Genomic DNA, 22,348 nt, shown 5'->3' on the forward strand with positions numbered 1-22,348 from the left:
TATGTTTTTTATTCTTTCGGCTTTAGAAAACTACAGAGTTCAGGGGTGGGTATCTAGATGGAAAATGTATTTCGTTATAACGCAATCAAGATATTCAACTTGGCAAAAACAGTATAACTTTTATACATGAGCATGGTGCAGCTGGTGTAAAATTAATTTAGGCCTTTTTTTTGTAGAAAGCTTATAGGATAATTGCGGTGATTTTCAATCTATGCCTTATTTTCATAGTTTCTGCCATCATGCTGGTCGATTCTGATCAAAATTGTCAACAGACGGAGACTGGGAGAAGTTGCTGTCAGCCATGATGGCCGAGGCAGCTACATCATCATCACTCGGTCAACTGTGTTACATCTAGAATTACGATTTCCATAACTTGATAGTGCTTTCTGGTGGTAAAGTGGTCCAATAAACTCACAGCACTTGAATGCGCAATTAGGCCCAGGTTTTATCCTTTTTCATTAACCTAATTTATTATTGACCTGTAATTTTGTTTCTTCACTGTACATTTTGTTCACAAAGACGTTATAAATAGCTTATTTAATGTGTCTTTATGAAAAAATCTGTTTTTTCCCTTTATTGGGGTTGTAAGAAATTGTCAAATCCCCAACTCCAACACCCATAATCCCTCAGTATCTAACTCCATCAGTGCACCATGGATGTGCCAAATGCACCTGCTACCAAATGAGAGGACTGACGCAAAGGGAAAATCCACCCTAAAACACTTCAATACTGTTAAAACAGCTATTAGCGATGCACCTCATTTCTGGGTCCATTCTGTTGCTTGGTGGTGTATTTTTGTGATTCCCGGAGGTGACTGGTCATAGATGATGTGACACTATGTCAAGATCCAGCACAGCTACAATTGAGTTTAATAGGAGAAAAAAATTCAACTGTGTAAGACATCAGCAGTACATTCTGGTGTCATCCCCTCTTAATCAAACAGCAAGAGCTTCTTTCTAAACTCACCATTTTGCACTGACATTCAGGAATCATACAGGAAAAAATCTATCATAGAAGTGGAGGAGATACCAATACCAGACAGTTCTGTGCCCACTTCACTGAAGCTGTTACACTTGCCATTTTAAACACCCGGTGTCTGGTAGGTTTTTCCCAGGAAAAATCCTCTGGCTTTCCATTATCAACATTCTGTATTTACTGACAAGTGTTTATGTACTTGATTTTGTAGTCAGTGTTAATGAAGAAGAATTATTACTTGTGCAAGGCCAGCAAAAGTACTTTTTGCGTGCGGTCCTCTTAGATCAGATACCGATATTTTATTTAAAAGTTAAGTGCATGTCTAATATAATGCCATCTGATCAAATAAACCAAAAAATAATACACTCAGTAGGACAGTGGTTCCCCAACCTGGTCCTCAGGACCTGGAGTACTGCTGGTTTTCTATCCTACCAGCTAGTTAATTGCATTTTTTTGGCATCCCAGGTGTAAATCAGTCCCCGATTTTATGGCAAGAATGAAAACCAGCAGCGCTCTGGATCCTGAGAGCCACTGCTGTAGGAAGTGATTCATTATGCTACTGAACTGGCAATTTACTTTAATAGCACAAATTGGTGGGAGTAAATTACCACACAGAAAAAATAAAAAGTAATTATATAGATATACAGTATGAAACAGCAACAGCTTTACATATATAATTCAGAGGCTGAAATAGACTAATCTGTATAGACTAATTGATCCAATGACAGAGATCTTGAGACATGTCTGTCTGAATACACATTTGACATTACATTAGCACTACCAGTTACAATCCACAAAATGTACCTGTGCTCTTGGAAAATAATTGTGGATACTGTAATAGTCTCCTTTTCTTCTTTTGTAATTCATTTTATTCAACATTTTTTATGGTTTTGACATCACAGATTAAGAAGCAGAAAAACTTGTTTTCGGCTACAGAAGACAGTAGCAAATGTCTACTAATATAGTCAGAGTGCTCCAAAGTGGATAAGTGATATTCCCCTTTAAAATGGTTTAAAAAAGAGAATAAAAAAGAAAAAAAGTCTGGTAAAAAGGTTATTGGGATAACTGCTCTTTAAATTTTTCATTTGGGTCTAATCCATACCACAAAACATCATGTTCCACTGCTGCCCAAGCCATTCGCTCTGTGGTGAATTTGGCTGCCCACTCCCCTGATGGAGAAACTGTAATGGCACCTCCTGCACCATGGACACGATCCCCCATGTAGCGCAGAGACAAGTCCACAGCATCTGCTACCTCTTTACCTGAGGGGAAAACAAGTTGCACAGGAAACAATTACCTGACAAAATGCATTTTGGGATGTCTGGTCACTTTGTACCACAACACCAAAAAACACAATATACTGTATACGTATATCCACAGGCATACTTCAAAACTGTTCCACTAAAGGCCAAACTGTATAACTGCAAAAGTTATTTAAATCAAAGTAACAGTAGACTGATATGAGCTGTATTTGTGATATAAACAAAACCCACTCATACAGAGTAAACTTTGCCCTTTTCCTTCTTTCATTACCAGAGGACAGTCTATCAAATAGTAGTTCTGCTGATCCATCCACAATAACTCATATTAGACAACTGCAGCCACAGTCTGTTCAATCATACCTGCTATTGCTTAACAATTAAAATGTTTGGCAACCACTCTGTCAGATATTAAGAGTACTTGCATTAATTGAACATTGCCAGACAAAAGATCTCTGTGATAAGCCACTGCTGTTATTAACGTCTAAGAAATACACACAGTGGGTGTTTTCAGTGTCTTGACGATGTTCCCAAAAACAGAATCAAATGGCCCCACATTAAGACCAAATAATGTTGTGACAAGGCTGCAACAATGTGGGCCGTTTTAGAGAGTTTGAAAAACAACCAAACATAGGGAGTCATATTTACAGACGCAATTTAGTAAGTGTGATACTTAACCTTGTTCAACGTGTGAAAGAACGAGTCTGGCCAAGGTGACTTTAAGGATGGACTCTCCATGGCCGGTACAAGACACTGCACCACTAAGGTTGTCTGCATATCCTCCAGAGCCTTGTTTACAAGAGAGACACAATGAAAGAGCAGCTTAAATCAACTGGTTTTCTAATAGAGCCACCCAGTTAAAGCTGCACTAGGTAATTTCACACACTGACAAAAATAATAACATGACGTTAGTAAACTGCACACAGCATGTTAATGTTTACCAAGCCAGCCGATCTGTGAGGATCTAACGTAGACAAGCCCAGCTTTCCGGATGGAGAGCTCACTCACTGCTGTTTAAGAGACAGTTCTGTATTTCACTTTTCAGGACTTGATTCATCAATTCCCGGGCACTGAGAAGATTTCCTGCCGGTGTCCACACCCAGGACGCTCTTCTCTGTTGCAGCCCCACTTTGTGATTTTGTGTTTTTGCATGAAAATCTTGCAAAGAGCAGCTTTAAATTCCACAAAAATAGTTGGTATAATTATATAAGCCCTTTTCCCTGAAGGAAGGGAGAGGCATATCAAATAGGAGAGGGTTTTGTGTCTTTGACAGATGAACTGTTAAATTCTCTATAATCACACATGTTGGGCCAATACGTGATTTGTGAGGCTTTGCCCACTGTTTCCTGGGTAGCATCAGCTTGTTGCTAGCTATAATGTTGGTCACATGGAACTAAATGGCGTGTTAGCATAGCATTCATGGTGCTAGTCCCTCATGCTCTATTCCTTCAGTCCACAAACTGAGCCAAAGGAATTTTCAGTATCACTTTATGGATATGTTTCGGTTCGCCGGCCAAGTCTCCTAACAGGAGTGGACTGTTCTGGATGGTTTGGGGGTAATAAACCCTGGAGACCGTGTCCACTGTTGGGCAAGCACAGCAGCAGAACATTACTCTGAGAAGGTTCGCAGCTTGGTGGCATAGCATAAAAATTAAAGTTGAGCTCTCACTGACAGAAGTATCCAAGACTTCATTGACCTGGGAAGGTTGAAACCTGTTGTCAAGGATATCAAACCTCAACCCTGGAAATGGAACGATTCTAAACTTCATGTACGGGGTATGCCTGATTTCTCCACCAAATCGGAATAGGACTCATCTGTCACGGTGAAGCAAAGCAATGAGCTACACTTTACATGACAAAGGGTTTATCCAGAGGGCCTGTATTCTGAAAAGAGGAATAGTTCATCCATCTGGTTCCCCTAGGAGGCACTAACTGCTAGTGCTTCGCCATGCTCAAACATCTGAGACTGTTGCTTGCAAAGCAATAATCCAGTTCCCAAGCTGTCTTTCTCGTGTAGAGGCAGTGGAAACAAAAAGGGTTAGCCGCAGCTTGCTGGATGTGTGCTAAGCCAAGACAGAGAGCACAGACATCATGTGTCCATCTTGGAGAAACCATAATTCTGCCTGGGAACAGATACAGTCAGGGCTGGCACTGCTATTAAAACCAGTCCTCTTGTGAGGAACAATGCTAACTGGAGCCGAAAAGGAAACTGTTATTGATACCATAAATCATTATGATTGACCGATCTCATTTTCAAAGACATGAGAGAATAATTTGAAACTTTGTAGTTGATGTTACTTCCTCAGTTTTATGAGTTGATACCTAGTTGAGAGATAGTTTTATCTATAAATAAATATATATAAAGAAGGAAAAAGGAAATCAATAGTCATACCAATGATCGGAGAATCGCCTACTCTGCCAACCATTTTGTTTCTTATCCCTCCAGTTGATGTTGCACATGCAACATTACCAGAACAGTCCACAGCAACTGCCCCAACAGTATCATGGCCCCTAGAATGAGAAAAGGTCAAATTATCAACAAAACCAGACACATTTCAACTTGTAAAAGAAAATAAAGCAATGTACAGCTACTTATCCGTTATATTTGGTATGCACACACGGGTTAACTAGCCCTCTTTACTGCAAAGCTGCAAAATACGGCTTGTCACTTTGTCTAGGCAATGTGTCTTTGCATATCAGCTTTAAACAAAGGAACAGAATAACAATGCTGAGAGCTCTGTATTGAGAGCTTCTACATTGCAAGTGAACATCAGGACATCATCAGTGAAAAGCAGGGTCAGGCAGGGATGAAAGCTTTACTGTACAACTGTCACTTATCACCACCAGTGGATTAATTTTATTGCCACTGTAGCTGGCAAGACCCTTCAGTTCCCATTAGCCTACATAATGGCATCACAGAGCAGCTCCCAGCTCTCCTTTTATATGTTTGCATGTTATTATGTAGCTTTTTATCTGCTGGCTGCAAGACTGGCTGCCCCTCAGGGATAATAAAGATTTCTCCACTCTACAGATCAATAACTGGAGTTAATTTATTGAAAATATTTTTCTACGTTGGGCCAAAATACAGTGGCTGGTTCAGAATGAGTAGGCTATTAACTGGCAGTAGTCACGTTTGATGAAAGTTGATATAATGGCCATCAAAACCTCATTCTGATCTGATCTGATGAAGTTTGTTTAGTCTGAAGAGGACTATGTGAAAACAGCCATATGTTTAATGTCTCTCACAGTTTGCTTCTCTTGCTGTGTCAACATTTTTTGATAACTTTTTTTCAATATGCATTCAATTTCTCTGCATTGATTGCCAAACAGGCTCCAGAATCTACACTAATATGATTTCAGAGTAGTTTCACATTAGTCTATTCAGGCTGAAATTATGTTGCCAAAAGATTTATCAGGAACTTAATCCCAGGCAAGAAAAGGTCACAGGAAAGTCAAACACAATAATGTAGATGCTGTACAAACCACTGAGAATTGAAAAGCTCCATTACTCCGCTGACATACTTCTTGTGCTTCTCCCATTCTTTTCTCTCATACTCAGTCACCAGTGTTTCAGTGGGGACTGTAACCATGCCAATCCTCTCTGCAAACAAGTTTGCACCTCTGCCTGTCAACATGATGTGGTCAGTCTGAGATTGTCCCACGGCAGCAAATGTAAGGAAAAGATAAAATAGGAAAAAAAAAAACATTCTGTAAACATTCCAGCATTTCTATGGGTAAAAAATATGTTGGGTAATACTCTGATTAATGGGCAATACCATACCATGAGTTTATGAATTTAAATGAAATGTTATTGATAAAGTTTGATTCCCATTTGAGCTTGAATCCACATATGCAAATGTGAACTGAGTGAAGGAGTTCAACAGCTCAGGAAATAAAAGGTTAAGAGAGCTAACTTCTCAAAATGTGCTTCTCAAAATGTGTGTAATGCTTTTTAGTAAAGCGTGGTACATATGATATTTTAAAAGGTCTACAGCGTGTTGTACATTTTATAATAACATATCTCAAACACTCGCTAATACATTTATCTTTAGCAATCAAATATTTTTAGATACATCAGTGACAGCAGCCCTGTGTTCAAGAGCAAGTGTTTCAGCATACGGCTGAGTGACAGGAGGATTCACACTGCTCATGGTCTTGTTTTACTGTCGGTTTTCCATGTCAACTGGTAAAAGCTGATGGTCCAACATATTTTGCTTCTTAGCAGATTTGTTTATTCCCGCTCCTAAAACTTACTGTGTTTATTGTGTTAAATTTACTAAAAGTAGGATAGTTGAAAAGAGACAAGATTAAATGAGCGGTACAATTCATTCCTCCATTGGCCTCCACCACAAAACTCTGCCGTGCCAATGTATTTACATTGGTTTAACTATGTTCCATATTTTAATAACCAAAATGACAGTGTCGGGGTGGATTTGTGCTGAATGTATTAGATACTTGTTAAAAGCCTCAGCAGTAGGTTTGAAGTAGGTAAGGTAAGTACAACGGCTCTGAATATTGTTACTGTATTACTCCATATCTGATACATGGCTAACTGCCAGAGCTGACTTTCAAAAGTCAGCCAGCAGAGGGAGCGCTTAATAACCTGAAGGGACAATACATATATGTCTCTCAATATCAGTCAACTAATTGGTATTCTACTGATTCTGGGCCTTTTTTCACAGTGGCTACTTAAGACAAAAAACACCTTTTCCATCACTGCACGGGCAAGTGACACAGGGTTGGCAATGTTCTTGACTGAAGACACAGCTCCACTGGCGAGTGTCCTTCCATCCATGATTATGGCATCCAGCTCCACCTCTCCATCAGAGTTTAGCACTGCTCCATGACCTACAAATAGATATCACGTAATGCATTGTAAGAACAATGACCAGCACTATGGTGTGAGCTGCATTCTGCTGGTTTAAAAAACAGCACTGTCAAATGCTTGATTCTGATCTTGTCAGAGATGGTCTTTAAATGCACAGCCAGAATTACAGACAAAGTGTAACTACCATTGTAACCTAGAAGGCACTTGGTCGACCACAAACCTCCAACAACGCTTATTCTACAACTTGCACAGCTACAGCCTCTGTAACAGGTTTTTTTTTATCGTTTGTCTTCTGGGTTTGATTTTCTGGGAAAATAGCACATGATTGCAATGCTGTTTAGAAGCCGACTTGGAAGTCCCAGATGTCAGACTTTCCCACCAGCACATGAATGCAGCATAATAGTTATGGCTAAACAAACACAAATGTCTAATCGACTGATGCTTGGGCCAATAGGGCTGTCTGTCCACCAATGTTCAGCCAAATCCGTTCATTAGTTTTTGAGATATCTTGGTAACAAACAGACAGAAGGGTGAAAACATAACCTCCTTCCAACTTTGATGGTGGAAGTAATTAGTGTACAGTTGATCAATTTCCAGGCCTTCATTTTTGCTACCTGCCACATCCTCATCAGTCCACAGGGTGGTGACAAAGCAGCAACAGACAGAGCACAATAAGAATGATACTGATACACCCTGGGTGTACAAGTTCTCTGTACCTGATAGAAATTTTGCTTGCCATATAAGCATCCCATCCAGCGTTATGATCCCATTGATCCCATTATTCAGTTCAATACATAATGACACCACTTGCGGCTGTGTCTGGCAAAAGATTGCATCGCCTACAGTTTGTCTGGGAAAATAGTTTATATGTTGCTTAGGGCAGCGGTTGTCAACCTTTTTGGCTCGTGACCCCTTAAAACAAAGTGATGCCTACTCACGACCCCCGTCACAGGCTGCATATACAGAGTGGTTCAACCACAGAATGATTTTCCCATTTCACGTTATTTCATTTGATTTATCAGAGCAGGCCTAGAGGCTTAAAACTATTCAGTATTTCAGAAGACAAAAAAGCAAAAAATCTGAGAAAAATCTGAAAAAAGACATGATAATAAATCCTGTCCTATCCCATAATTCATCTTGCAACCCCCTGAGAATCACTGGCTTAGAGGGTATATATATAAGACAGTGCACCTGATCCTGCCACTTCTTGCTCCATCACTTACCCTGCTGCCTAGCAACAGGTAGCTGGACATTTAGGGATACCTCTGCACTGCCTCCCTGAGCCACAGACACCAGTGTTTGAACTGTCAAAACCATTTTTGATGATAACCATTCCACCAAAACTGGCCTCAGCACCTCGACCCCTCCAGTCTCCTCAGTCTGCCCCTTATTGTTATGATGTTATATTATGTCATGTCATGTCTTGTCATGATGATTTTTTTCCTTCCTTTTAATGTAAAGTACTTCATTTATTGTTGTTACATTTCCAAAGGTGCAACAGAAATACAGTTTAATAACAGCTTATTAACCTTTGTGTTGTCCTCAGGTCAAAAACGTTTCTGAGTTTAACAAACTTCCTAAATTTATTTTTTTCTGCATGGAATTTGATGACTTCTCCTGAAGTGATCTTACAATTAGAAAAAGTGAAACATTTACCATTTTTGACATGAGAACAAGGGGAGCATACAGAATATGAAGACATCACAAGGGTTAAGTGTATTGTTTAACCTTCAATCCGTTGCTGAAATAGCATCCAAAGTAAAGTAAAGGGCCTCTAAATAATGGTGAGAATAATTCTGCACTGTTTATGCCGATACCTGCATCAAACACAGTGTTATCCTCCATCGCCCTCACAGCCGCCTCAACAGCATCCAATGCACTTCCTCCTCTCTTCAGCACTGAAAAGCCCTCGCATGCTGCAGCCTTCACTCCATCAACAGAGGCCTTGGATATTTCATCTGGGATGGCCCATGCCCCGCCATGCACAACTATTACTGCTTTCATCTTCACACCCCTGCAGAAAAACAGGCACAAGGAGGTTAAGGAGTCTCTTACAAGTCATGGCAGAGAAAAGAAAAGGGGCTTTACTGTCTGCACACAGTTCAGTAACCCTTAGTTTTAGTTTACCATGCCCTAAAACGTGTGCCCATTAGTTCACATGTTTGTGTAAAGGTGTGTGTATGAGGGCAAAACCTGTCCATGTTCTAGACAGGAATAATGATCATAAAAATCTAATTTCAGTCCAATTTTTTTACTGGTAATTCAAAATAGCTACTTCTTATGTGGGATGGTAAGTATGCTTTTAAGATGTACTGAGGGAACCTGATATAAGTTTGCAAAAAGGAATCGTTAAACCACTTTTCTCTGGGAGATATTATCCAAAACCCATTAGCTGTGAATAAAACAGTGGGTGTATACTTTTGCAAATGATGTCTCTATACTTTCAAGTAATTTTCAAGAGTTTTCCTTTCTTATTGATAGAGTAGAACAAATTGTGTAAACTGCAGACCAAAAAGTCCCATGTAATTGCATTTTCAAATTATTTTGTAGCAGAACAAAATGCCCAAACTTTTGAATAGAGGTGTGACATTAAGGGCACAGGGTTCAGGATCCATGAGCTAAAGAGAAAGAAATTGTTTTGCTCAGCGACTGTGTATTAAAAATAATTCTCCATCAGCGGAGGACAACATCACTGATGGTGTCCTCTGGAGCTTTACGTATCGCCATTGAATAAAACTGTAGGCTTCACAGCTCACTGCCGTCTGCACTGCCACAGTAAGGGCTGCAAGGTAGTTCAATATTGAAAAAGGTATTCACACCGCAAATGGGCCTTTCCTTCTCTGCAAACTATATCTGTATAACTGTGCGTGGCTTTGTGAGCCTCTGCTTAGAATAATAAAACTGTGTGGCCATCCATAGAAAATAACACATCTACCTGGAATGTGTGCAGCCTGTTAAAAGTTCAAATTGCCAAAGCTGAAATACAAACATTGCCACTGGTGGTGACAGAACTAATATGGTCTTTCAATCAATTCACAAAAGTGCTGCAAGTGTGTAGAATAATAAATGCATCTCTCTCTCTGCCTTCAAGAGATATTTACAGGCCCACATGCAACTGTTTCTCACCAAAATGACTATACTAGCACAGTAACAATTTAACTAATGACTACACTAACACTTCTCTATTGGTGCACTACTGTTTTCAGTGTGTTTTCTGTTGCCCTCTGCAAACTAATCCTGTTATTTTTATTTCCTTATTTTTCTTATCTGTCCTCTTCTTGTTGTTCTTCTTCTCATTATTATTAGTACTTTATTTACTTTATTTATTCTCCCCTTTCCACCAATTCCCATCAAGAGGTACAGCAGTTTGCCTCTTTCCAAGAAATCACTGTAAATAAGAATGTTTTCTTAATTGACTTGCCAGGATAAATAAAGGTAAAAAAAACAACTATAATTTCTGCCATCTGTCCTTCAGTCCCACACTTAGTTCTTCCCTTCTAATCACTCACTCACTCTTATACTGTACATACACTCATTCAACTAATGCTCAAAATATTAATATTTCCTGTCAGAAAAAATCACCTAACCCTAAAATCTTGTCAAAAATCTACAAAAAACAGTGTGAATGTCTATGAAATATTGTATGGCTGTTCCTGCTATGACTTCCTGGTTGCAACTGTACACATTTATTACATCAACTCCAATTAAACTGATATATTTTACTGTAGCTTGCTGTAATACAAATTATTACTTTACCTATGCTATTTGAGTTTCTCCCATTTACCCGAAAGAGCACAAACTGGCACTATCAACTTTTTTTCCCTCTTCTAAAAAAGTATGTTTTTCTTTGCTGTTCTGGTGCAAACTTCAGCCTATTCTTATGTTAAACTGCCCGTACAAACACACACACACACACACACACACACACATACACACATACACACACACACACACACACACACACACACACACACACACACACACACACACACACACACACACACACACACGGGGACTTGTACTGAAAAACACCACACCATGAAGTGCTAACCTAAATCAAATTTTGAAGGCTGACTCCCTCAACACCACATAAATGGTGATGCTTGTGTCCAGCTATTATATATTAGGCTACTACAACACTACCAGGCACTTCTGAAACCCCTCAGGCAATTTGCGCCTCCGGCTGCCTCTTCGGACAGTCTGATGCTTTTTAAGTCACAGCTAGCAAATATTAGGCTGTGACTAAAGATAATGACGCACAGCTACTTGGATCAAGCTGTGTTCAAGATGATGTAACACTTTGACACATGTATGGACCTTTCTTACCTTTACAGATCCTCACACTTCATTCCAATCGTGCAGACCAGTGTCAAGCCAACCAGAATTAAAAACAATACTTCCGGTGTGAGTTTTCAAAATAAAGTCCTTAATGGCGAATGTGTTGACACGTTATTGAGTAATACAAAGTATCAATTTGAAAATAAAGAAAATACTCAATGAGGAATCACAGCTGTCGTTTTCCAAAATGTCCTTTTCACAGCATATATTCATAACCATATAATCCTGTACAAGATGCCATTTATACAGGGGTGCTTAAACTAAATAAAGCTCAAACCCAAAATATTAACATATAGACATATACAATTTAAGAATGTCAATATTCTTGAAAAAGTCCATTTTGGCACAATTTGGTCCTTATATAATGTAAACCTGTGGATTTCCCAGACTTAGGTAACTGTGGAGCTGAGCTGCAGGCCCCTCCCGCTCTGCCTGAGTGTATCAGGTCTGGGTGTGGCTCCTAGCTGCAGCCAGCTGATTAAGTGCACCAGGTGGAGGTGATCTGATGATCAGCAGGAGGTTTGGAGGCACACACAAAGAGGACAGCAAGGTTTGAGCAGTGCGAGAGACAATCGTCAGAGAATCTGGACCAGGAGAAGGACACTGCAAGATTGAGGCTTGCTTCAAAGTAGGGAGAAGGAGCCGGTGAGCTTTAAGTTCTCGTGTCTTTGTAGCTTGCTTTGGAGTTGTTGTGTGCTGTGGAGTAGTCATGTGTTCATTTCAGGTTAAAATGTAATGGATTTTTAAAAAAGGGTCATGTGATTAAAATGCCAGTTAAAGTATCCTATATTTGATATCATGTAGGTAAAAAGTGCAGTTAAAAATGTGGTGTATTCTAAAAGTTAATGGTAATTTGATAAATGTGATTTTGTTGTTAAATTGTGATTTATGGAAGTTAAAAGCTGCCAAATTTGTAAGGATTAAAATCATCATTGCACAGTGCTTTAAAAGGTATTTAAATTTATTTTGGGTGTTTTAAGTATGGATATTTTTCTACTTATTTTCAGGGTTAATTTTTAGTAGTTTAAAAATTAAGTATTTGATTTTGGGCTATGTTATTGGTTATGGTTTCTTGGGTTACATTTACTTGAGCTTTTTTGTGTTTTGTGTTTAAGGTTTTTCACCTGTATTGGCCTTGAAGACTTTCAAAATAAAAGAAAGAAAAGGAAAAAAAGCTGGATATTGGTCATTGAGTGAATCCCTGTCCAATCTTCTGAAGCAAGCTGCCTCTTCAAGTGGGGGCTTGTCACTCACAAGAGTGAAGCACTTGACAGTGAAAAACCGCTGTGGAGACTGGAAGAGAGGATCCTGAACAGCAAGTCCAGAGGCCTGGTAACACACTGCACCTCACCTTGGCCAATCCTGCTGGAAAGAAGATGGCTGACTCAAAGTCACTGGAGCAGCTTAAAGCCCATAGGACAAGTGCGAAGCGGCAATTCTCCCGGCTGGGCAACAGCATTGTACGGATGCATGCCATGATGCCAGAAGAGGAGCTCAGAGACTGTTTCAAAAAGCTTATAATTGAGGCCAACAAAGTCATAGAAGCAAATGATGATGTGGAGGCCCAGTACCTTGCAGAGGCGGAGCCAGATGCGGATCCTGAAGAAGTTCCCGGGCTAAGCGAGCAGCAGAAGGCCGATATTGGGAAAACTGCAAGTGAGTGTGAGCTGAAACTGAAAGAGCTGAAGGATCTCGTCCAGAAGACACTGTGGGCCAACTTCGGAGAAGAAGAACTGACAATGGCGGTCAAGGCTGCAGAAGAGAAAGTAGAGAGTGTGACGTCCTTTGAACCTGGTGGAAATAAAAAGACCTTTGACTTCATGTTCGACTACATGGAAAGACTGGTTAAGAGGGCCAAAGAGCTGCACACACGGTGGAAGTGTTGGGCCCCTCCTGCTGAGCAAAAAGACTTCCAGCTACGTGTAAGAGGGCTTGAGGAGGTAATTCCCAAGTTGATGTCTAGAAAAGCAGAGTTCATTGAAGCAAAAGCTAAAGAAGACGCTGAAAGAGTTGTGGGTGCAGCTTCCACCAGTTATCCAACATCAGCTGTCAGGCTGAAGCCAACCTCCCTCCCCAAGTTTACTGGCATCAGGCGGGACTTTCATCGCTGGAAAAGGGACTGGGAGGCCCTCCAGAAGCAAGGAGAACCCACTGGGTCAAAAGAAGTCAAAAAGTTCCAGCTTCTCGACAGTTTGGATGAGAAAATAATGAGGGATCTTCGACTGATGACCTACAACACAGCAGATGACATCTTCCGTGTCCTGGAGAACAGGTTTGGAAACCAAACTGCAATTGCCATTGAGATAGTTGAGGAGCTTCAGAGACTTCCAGCTGTCAAAAGTCACCAGCCCAAGAAAATTGTGGAGCTCATCCAAGCTGTTGAGAAAGCCCTTGAAGACCTGAGTGACCTTGGTGACACTGGCGCTTTAAAGAACCCTCTGGTGACAAAGTCGATTGAAAGCAAGCTTCCTGATGCATTGAAGAAAGAGTGGCTTCTCTTTGCAGCTGAGAGGATCGGTGCTGGACCAGAGAAGCGCTTTGACAGTCTTCTGGCCTTTCTCAAGAGTCAAGAGAGCATCTATGAGCAGCTGGACCAATTGAGGGATGAAGAGCTGCCAAGGAAAGAAAATCGACCTGAGCAAAGGCAAGCCAGAACCAGAGCCTCAAACCAGTCTAGCAGCTATCTCTCAGGGTGTGTCGTCTGTGGGGACATCAAACACAAGAAGAAGCTGTACTTCTGCAAAAAGTTCCGTGTGCTCAAGCTCACAGAGAAGAAGGATGCAGTACGAAAACTGGGAGCCTGCTGGAAATGTCTGGAGGTCCATGACGATGATAATCACTGCAAAACTTCATTCCTGTGCAAAAATCCTGAGTGTGAGGACAAGAGAGGCACAGACCACCACTACTATCTGTGTCCCAACGCTGAAGCATCCAGAGGCAACGCAGCCCCAAGGAGGAGCAAAGGCAGCACAGTGGGAGGTGGCAACAAGAGGAATTACACCGAGGCCCAGGAAGAATTCTTCAGAAACCTCTCACCTGAATTAGCCCAACAATGCCGGGACGCCTTCTGCAATACAGCAGCCAGCACCTCTCATGTTGCAAAGAGTCACTCAAGTCTTCTGGCAGAGAGCGGCCTAGTGGAGTGGCCTGTCCTCATGATGCTTTTGGAAGTGACAGCTAATGCTGGACAAAAGATTGGGACCCTGATTGACCTGGCTTCTGACACCAATTATATCACTCATGAGGCAGCAAGTCGGCTCAATCTCAGAAGTGAAGACATCACGCTTGTGGTCCATGGGGTAGGAGGCATGAAAGTCTTCGTCAAAACAAAGCGGTACCTTCTGAAAATCCGTGTCAGCACCTCAAGAGGCACTCTCAGGTCCCACCAGCTGGTTTGCTATGGCCTAGACAGCATCGCAGACATCCACACACATGTGTCGGCCAAAAAACTGCAAGAGTTCTTCCCAGACATCCCGCTCGGTGACCTGAGAAGACCAAGAGAGATCCACCTTCTTGTAAGTCACAAGGAGGGTCAGCTGGCTCCGCAGAAAATCCGCACTGTGGGGGACCTCGTGCTGTGGGACGGACCAATGGGAAAGACAGTTGCTGGCACCCATCCTGAGTTGGTTGAGGAGGTCACTGTATCAGCCCATACATCGAGAACGCACTTCGCAAGGTCCATGAGAACTGCTGCTGTGAGGTATGAAGAACACACCGGTGCAGTCCCCATTCATCCTCCACAAAGCCAGCAAGCTCCAATGGCCATCCAACCTCAGCAATCCAGTTGCGCAGCTACAACATCCAACTTCCTCGAGTGGTGGAAGTGGGACAGCATTGGTGCTGGCTGTGTCCCGAGATGTGGGGGCTGTCGCTGTGGTAACTGTCAGCCAGGCGGCAAAGAAATGACCCTCGCTGAAGAAAGGGAGCTGGAGGTGGTAAAGAGTGGCCTCACATATGTAGGTGCTGATGACCACAGTGAGAAGCCTCACTGGCACGCCAAGTACCCCTGGGTAGAAGATCCAGCCACATTACCAAGCAACAAGAGTGTAGTGGAGGCCACATTCCTGAGGACGGAGAGGCAGTTGTCAAGGGAGCCAGAGTGGAAGGCCGCCTATGCTGCTCAAGTTCACGAGATGGTCGAGCGCAGGAGTGCAATGAAGTTGTCTAAAGACGTCCTTCATGCATGGACTGGTCCAGTGTGGTACATCAGCCACCTTATCGCACCCAACCCACACTCCGTCACAACTCCCGTGAGACTGGTCTGGAACAGTAGTCAAAAGTACAGAGGGGTGAGTCTCAATGATCTCCTGCTGAAGGGCCCTGACGTCCTCAACTCCATTCGTGCTGTGCTTCTCAAATTCCGGAGGGGAGGTTTTGCTGCTTTGGGAGACATAAAGAAAATGTACAATACAGTGTGGCTTGAGGACCAAGAGGTGCATTTGCATAGATTCCTGTGGCGTGACTCTGAAGAGGAGGAGCTGGGTGAATATGCTGTCACAAGAGTTAACATCGGAGACAAGCCAGCAGGTTGTATCGCCCAACTCGCCATGAGAGAGACAGCTAACCTTCCCCAGTTCAGCCATCTTGAGGAAGAGCGTCGAGTGCTACGGGAAGACAGCTATGTTGATGACCTCTTGACCTCTCATGATAACTTGGACCAGCTTAAAGTTATCACAGAAAATGTGGAGCAGATCCTGAATGCAGGAGGATTTGAGTTGAAGCCGTGGGTCTTCTCTGGTCAAAGAAAGCGGGAGTCTGTCGGGAAACAGGAACAGGTGGCTACTCCAAAGACTGTGATCCTGCCAAATCAGCTCAAGGAGGAAGACAACAAAGCTCTTGGCCTCGGCTACACCGTGGAGGATGACAAGCTTCATGCCATGGTTGGGATAAACTTCTCAAAGAGGAGGAGGAAGATGAGACTCGGCCAGAACCTTCAACTGGAGCAGGTGAGGGTTCAGACGCCAGACCCACTGACACGACGAGAGTTACTCAGCCAAGTTTCTGGACTGTATGACCCGATTGGTCTGACGACGCCTGCAAAGCAGAAAGGGGCCATTTTGGTTCGGAGAGCACTTCAGGAGGCCAAACCCAAGTGTAGCACCATCAAAGACACTTGGGACCTTGCGCTGTCAGGAAAGCTCAGAGAGGATGCCATCAGCCTTTTTGAAGAATACGCTCAGCTGAGCAAGATCAAGTTCCACAGAGCCCTGACGCCAGTGGGTGCGCCGGCTGAACCTGATGCAATCACCTTCTCTGATGGCAGCGAGAATGCTTATGGTGCCGTCCTGTATCTGCGGTGGGCCTGTGACCAAGGTTCTATGGTGAGGCTGGTGGAGTCTAAAGCTAAACTGACTCCCCTAGACCACAAGGGGGAAGCAGTCAAAGCTGAGCTGTGTGGAGCAGTGTTCGCCGCCCGCTTAAAGAAGTACTTTGAGCAACATGGCCGAATTCAAGTCAAGCGGTGGTACCATTTTGTTGACAGCCAAACAGTCCTTGGTGCAATTCAACGTGAGAGCTATGGTTTCCAGACCTTTTTCGCCAACAGGATTGGAGAAATCCAAAGCAGCACACAACCTCAGGATTGGTGGTGGATTCCTGGACCACTGAACATCGCTGACATCATCACTCGTGGGGCTGGCCCAAAAGACTTGGATGAAAATTCACCATGGCAGCTAGGACCAAAGTTCCTGAGTCTACCAGCTGATGAGTGGCCAATTAAGTCTGCAAAGGAGGTATCAGCAACTGCCAGAGAGAGCGTTGGAAAGATGCAGAAGAAATCTTTTGCTGCTGCACTCACAAGAGCTCAGGTAAAGAAAGAGCTACCTGATCTGGAGCTTCGGAGGCCACCTGCTGGTGCTGCTGTCAAAAACCTGGTGGATGAAGGACGGTTCAGCAGCCTGACTTGCCTGGTTAAGACGGTCGCCCAGGTCTGGAGGGCAGCAAAATGCTTTGCAGGCCAAAATAGGATCTTGGGAATTCCAAAATGGGAGGCAGTCTCATCAGCTGGCATCATCTCTGTAACAGAGCGTCAAGATGCTTTAAGAGACATTTTTCTTGCTGCACAGGAGGGCGTGACCTTTCCAACCACCACAATAGACCGGCTAGTAGTCTACAAAGAGGAAGAAACCGGACTACTGGTTTGTGGTGGGAGAGTCCAGGCTTTTAATGAAGACAGAGTTGGTGTTCCCCTCTTACCTTACAGTGCCTGGGTCTCAACATTGTTGGTTCGGGAAGCTCACAGCAAGGGCCACGAGGGAGTGGCTGCGACTCTACTGAAGGTGAGAAAGAGAGCATGGGTCATCAAGGGACGGAAAATTGCTCAAAAAGTCATTGAAAACTGTGTGATCTGCAAGAAAGCCAGAGCTAGGAGATGTCAGCAAGTGATGGGTGATCTGCCTCAAGAAAGAGCTAGGCCAGCAGCCCCATTTGAGTTCACGGCAGTTGACCTGTTTGGACCGTATCAGGTCAAAGATGATGTGAAGAAGAGAGTCACAATGAAGGTTTGGGGAGTCATATTCTGCTGTATGGCCAGCAGAGCAATCCACACAGAGCTGGCAAACACCTTGTCAACTGAAAGCTTTCTGATGGCTTATCAGAGGTTCACAGCAATTCGAGGGCATCCCAAGAAGATTTGGTCTGATCCCGGGACCAATTTTGTCGGAGCCAAACCTGTCCTGGAGGAGTTGTATCAGTTTCTGGATGGCCTGGACAGGTCTGCTGTTGAGGGGACTTCAGCTCAAAATGGAACCGAATGGCAATGGAAAATCCAGCCAGCTGATTCACCTCATCGAAATGGCGCTGCTGAAGCGGCTGTCCGCATTGTGAAAAAGGCGTTCCAGAGTCTGGGGAGAGAATCAGGGCTCAGTTACAGCGAACTTCAGACGACACTTCAGCTCGCTGCTGATCTTTCTAATGAGCGCCCTATTGATGCCAGAGTACAGAGCCATGAAGACACCGTGCAGTACATCACACCCAATACACTCCTGCAGGGACGGGCTTCATCAAGTGGTGATTGGAAAACATTTGACTTTACAAGCTATCCCTATAAGAGACTTCAGGAAATGCAGCACCAGGTTAACAAGTTCTGGAGGTCCTGGAGCCAACTTGCCGGTCCTAATCTCTTTGTGAGGAGTAAATGGCACACCACACAGAGGAATGTTGAAATTGGAGATATTGTTTGGCTGTGTGACCAGAATGCATTGAGGGGTCACTTTAAGCTTGGGAGAGTCGTCGGCGTCAACCCAGACTCCAGAGGTATTGTACGGGATGTGAATGTCAAGGTTGTGGCAAACTCCTGTATCCCTGAGGTGAGACCTGCAACATCAGCATCCAAGCATCCTGCCTCCAAGCAACCTGCATCTAAACATCCTGTCTCCAGCATCCAGAGGGACCTTCAGTTCACAATTCTTCACCGGGACGTCCGACGGTTGGTGGTCTTGCTGCCAGTGGAGGAACAGGCAGGAAGCCCAGGAAGGGATCTCTGACCACAAGTTCACTGTGTGCGCTCTTTCCAGCGGGTTCCGTGGGAAGATCGAGTGGGAGGTGTGGAGCTGAGCTGCAGGCCCCTCCCGCTCTGCCTGAGTGTATCAGGTCTGGGTGTGGCTCCTAGCTGCAGCCAGCTGATTAAGTGCACCAGGTGGAGGTGATCTGATGATCAGCAGGAGGTTTGGAGGCACACACAAAGAGGACAGCAAGGTTTGAGCAGTGCGAGAGACAATCGTCAGAGAATCTGGACCAGGAGAAGGACACTGCAAGATTGAGGCTTGCTTCAAAGTAGGGAGAAGGAGCCGGTGAGCTTTAAGTTCTCGTGTCTTTGTAGCTTGCTTTGGAGTTGTTGTGTGCTGTGGAGTAGTCATGTGTTCATTTCAGGTTAAAATGTAATGGATTTTTAAAAAAGGGTCATGTGATTAAAATGCCAGTTAAAGTATCCTATATTTGATATCATGTAGGTAAAAAGTGCAGTTAAAAATGTGGTGTATTCTAAAAGTTAATGGTAATTTGATAAATGTGATTTTGTTGTTAAATTGTGATTTATGGAAGTTAAAAGCTGCCAAATTTGTAAGGATTAAAATCATCATTGCACAGTGCTTTAAAAGGTATTTAAATTTATTTTGGGTGTTTTAAGTATGGATATTTTTCTACTTATTTTCAGGGTTAATTTTTAGTAGTTTAAAAATTAAGTATTTGATTTTGGGCTATGTTATTGGTTATGGTTTCTTGGGTTACATTTACTTGAGCTTTTTTGTGTTTTGTGTTTAAGGTTTTTCACCTGTATTGGCCTTGAAGACTTTCAAAATAAAAGAAAGAAAAGGAAAAAAAGCTGGATATTGGTCATTGAGTGAATCCCTGTCCAATCTTCTGAAGCAAGCTGCCTCTTCAAGTGGGGGCTTGTCACTCACAAGAGTGAAGCACTTGACAGTAACCTAGGCACAAATGTGACATTTAGACAGTAGCAGCCTAGCTCCCATGTGCTGCATGACCACTTGTGTCTTTGGGTTGTATGGTTTTTGTGCTGTGTACCTGTGTTCATGTGTTTTATGATATACTATATCATAAAACACATAGAAAAATAAATATTAATTAAATAAATAAATACATTTACAAAGTCTTTGTTTTTCAGTCACAGACTCTGAAAAACTTTTGACTACTCGATGGCCTCTTTTCCGGCCTTCTGAAACAGACTATCTTAGGAACATGCTTGTCAGCTGTGTCTTCTTCTTGGCAATTAGGCTACTAAACATTGGTTGCTAAGTCCGCTGGCTATTAGCTAACAAAGCTAAAATGTGTTTAAGTTAACTGAGCAGACCCTAGGCGACAACTCAGTGAGTTTCTCTGTCACAGACAGTAACCTACATCTGGAAACAAATCTACCTATCAGGCTATTCACATTTAACCTACTTAGAACCTACATTTACTGGACGCCATGCTTACAAGGTTTGTGCTTTTATTTTGAAAGCACGATCACCCGACTTCCGGTCTTATTCTGGGTATCCCTGGCTAGCTTGACGGAGTCCCGGCAGTTGAGTCCATGTGTTCAGGAGGGCGGGGCTAAGTGAAGCAAAAACAGGACAGAGTTCGCTCTGAGTTCGCCAAGCAATTTGTGCACAGACACAGCGTTGTTTCACGTCTCATTATTACCAGAGCCAGTGTTACCACTTTCAAGTCATTGGTCAGCAACACAGTCTGAAAGTAAGGGGGTGTTATGAAGGTATTGCATCATAAATACCTTCATAGGGTGTTCCCAAAACGTGCCTGGTTTTCCCACAAGGCTATTCCATGGGCTGTTCGTTAATGTTGTCTACCTACTGTCCACTGTAACTGACGTGGTTTAAGCCGGTGTATGTGTCCCAGACACTCTCTTCACTCACAATTGGTTTAAAACGGAGCAATAAATCCCCCTACCTTTTGGTTGTGGTTATGATAAGAATCGTTGGTATTTGTATGCAAAAAGGAAAAAAAGAGGTTGTTGACCAACCATGCCACTGGAACTTCAAGCAATAAAACAGACTGGAGTAATAAATCAGGGTTCACCAGACTTGATAATCATCATTCACAAGCAAGGTCAGAGCAGTTGTTATCTTGTGTGATACCCACATAGTCACAAATCATTTGCTCACTACATTTCCCACACACAGGATATGTTAGCTGTCTCAGGTAGGACACTAAATATAGAGGAAAATATCTAGTTTTTACAAGTAGCCTATTAAGCCCACAGTGCAAGGAGCAAACACTGGAAGTTGTGGTAGCTGACAAAATGCATTGACTTGTCTTCATCTTATAATTATTCACTTGGAAAACATGGCGGCAGCAGCATTTCTAGCCTTGGGCAACAGCAACTTTGTACACTAGTGGTCTTAAAATAGTACTGTTGTTGTTGTTCTCTTGTTCTTCTTATGTATTATTATTCATACAGTAATTGTAAACTTTCACCAATATCTAATACAATATGGTATATATCTAACTTTTTCTTTGTTTTTTAGTTTATTTTATTTTACATTTCCATGGCAAACAAGGTACAAAGTCACCATTTTGCCTGCATAACAAAATGTGCCATGTGACAGAATCTATCTCCACACAGATGGAAGTAATGGAAGTAAACAAAGTACTTTAGTGTAAAATAACATGACCATGCCTTACCCACTTTCATAAAAAGCACAAAACAGACAAATATCACAAATGAGAGCTAAGCCTAAATATGCACACATTTTAAAGGAAACAGAGAAGAAACTTGAAATCCTGAAAAACAAAAACTAAACAGTTCATTCCACAACATAAAAATAAAGCACATGGGTCAAATCAGAAAATGTAGGCTACTTTAAATAGGGGAAGAAAAAAACTACATAAATAAACTTTGGTTGAAATAATGAATTACAGTATCCTCTTTAAAGCTTATGTATCTCTGTAGTGAATATATTCAAACATATATTGTTTTATGTTTTGATTGCTTTCTTATTGTTAGATCTTAATAAGCCAACAAAACCTTTCATTTCAGAACAAAACAATCAATTGTTCAGTTTGGTGGGAGCCACTCTGAACTGAAAAGACACAAAACCTGGATTGTATTATAAATAAAGAGCCAGTATTTGCTATATAGAAACAGGACCATGTCTTTATTTATGTTCATTAACTTATTGTGACTTATAAAACTGAGCAATGTTATCTCCGCCCCAAAAAGCAGTTATGAAATAGATGTGAATGAACTCACTTTTCAGTCCACTCAAAGAACACTGCTGGGACTCAGTGCAGGGCTTTGAGCATTGAAATGTGCAACTTTCTGCTTTGGCCACTAGAGAGCTGCAAGAATCCATCCAATCTATGGGACTACATCTTAAAAATAGTCTCATGTAGTATTCATATCGCAGGTGCGAGTTTAACTTCAAGTGGCAATCACACTGCTCTCTATGCAAAGTGAGGAAAAACCTTGGCATTTCTCTGCATTGACAAACAA

At 42.4% G+C, this 22,348-nt stretch overlaps 1 protein-coding gene across 1 annotated transcript; it reads right to left on the minus strand.

Moving 5' to 3' along the window:
- Nucleotides 1-2,028: 2,028 nt before the first annotated feature.
- Nucleotides 2,029-11,404, minus strand: LOC139655541 (isoaspartyl peptidase/L-asparaginase). Its single transcript, XM_071532982.1, has 7 exons — nucleotides 11,389-11,404; nucleotides 8,880-9,076; nucleotides 6,940-7,082; nucleotides 5,718-5,881; nucleotides 4,627-4,745; nucleotides 2,913-3,023; nucleotides 2,029-2,237 (listed from the first exon to the last, which is right to left on the minus strand). Exons 2-7 carry the CDS (start codon nucleotides 9,064-9,066, stop codon nucleotides 2,029-2,031), a joined length of 933 nt encoding a protein of 310 aa, XP_071389083.1. The 5' UTR covers nucleotides 9,067-9,076; nucleotides 11,389-11,404.
- Nucleotides 11,405-22,348: the final 10,944 nt, after the last annotated feature.

Source organism: Centroberyx affinis, unplaced genomic scaffold, assembly GCF_046629955.1.
Source record: "Centroberyx affinis isolate AG114_WGS23_722 - 3 ecotype Tasmania unplaced genomic scaffold, CSIRO-AGI_Caff_v1 ptg002297l_1, whole genome shotgun sequence".
NCBI classification, from domain to species: Eukaryota; Metazoa; Chordata; class Actinopteri; order Beryciformes; family Berycidae; genus Centroberyx; species Centroberyx affinis.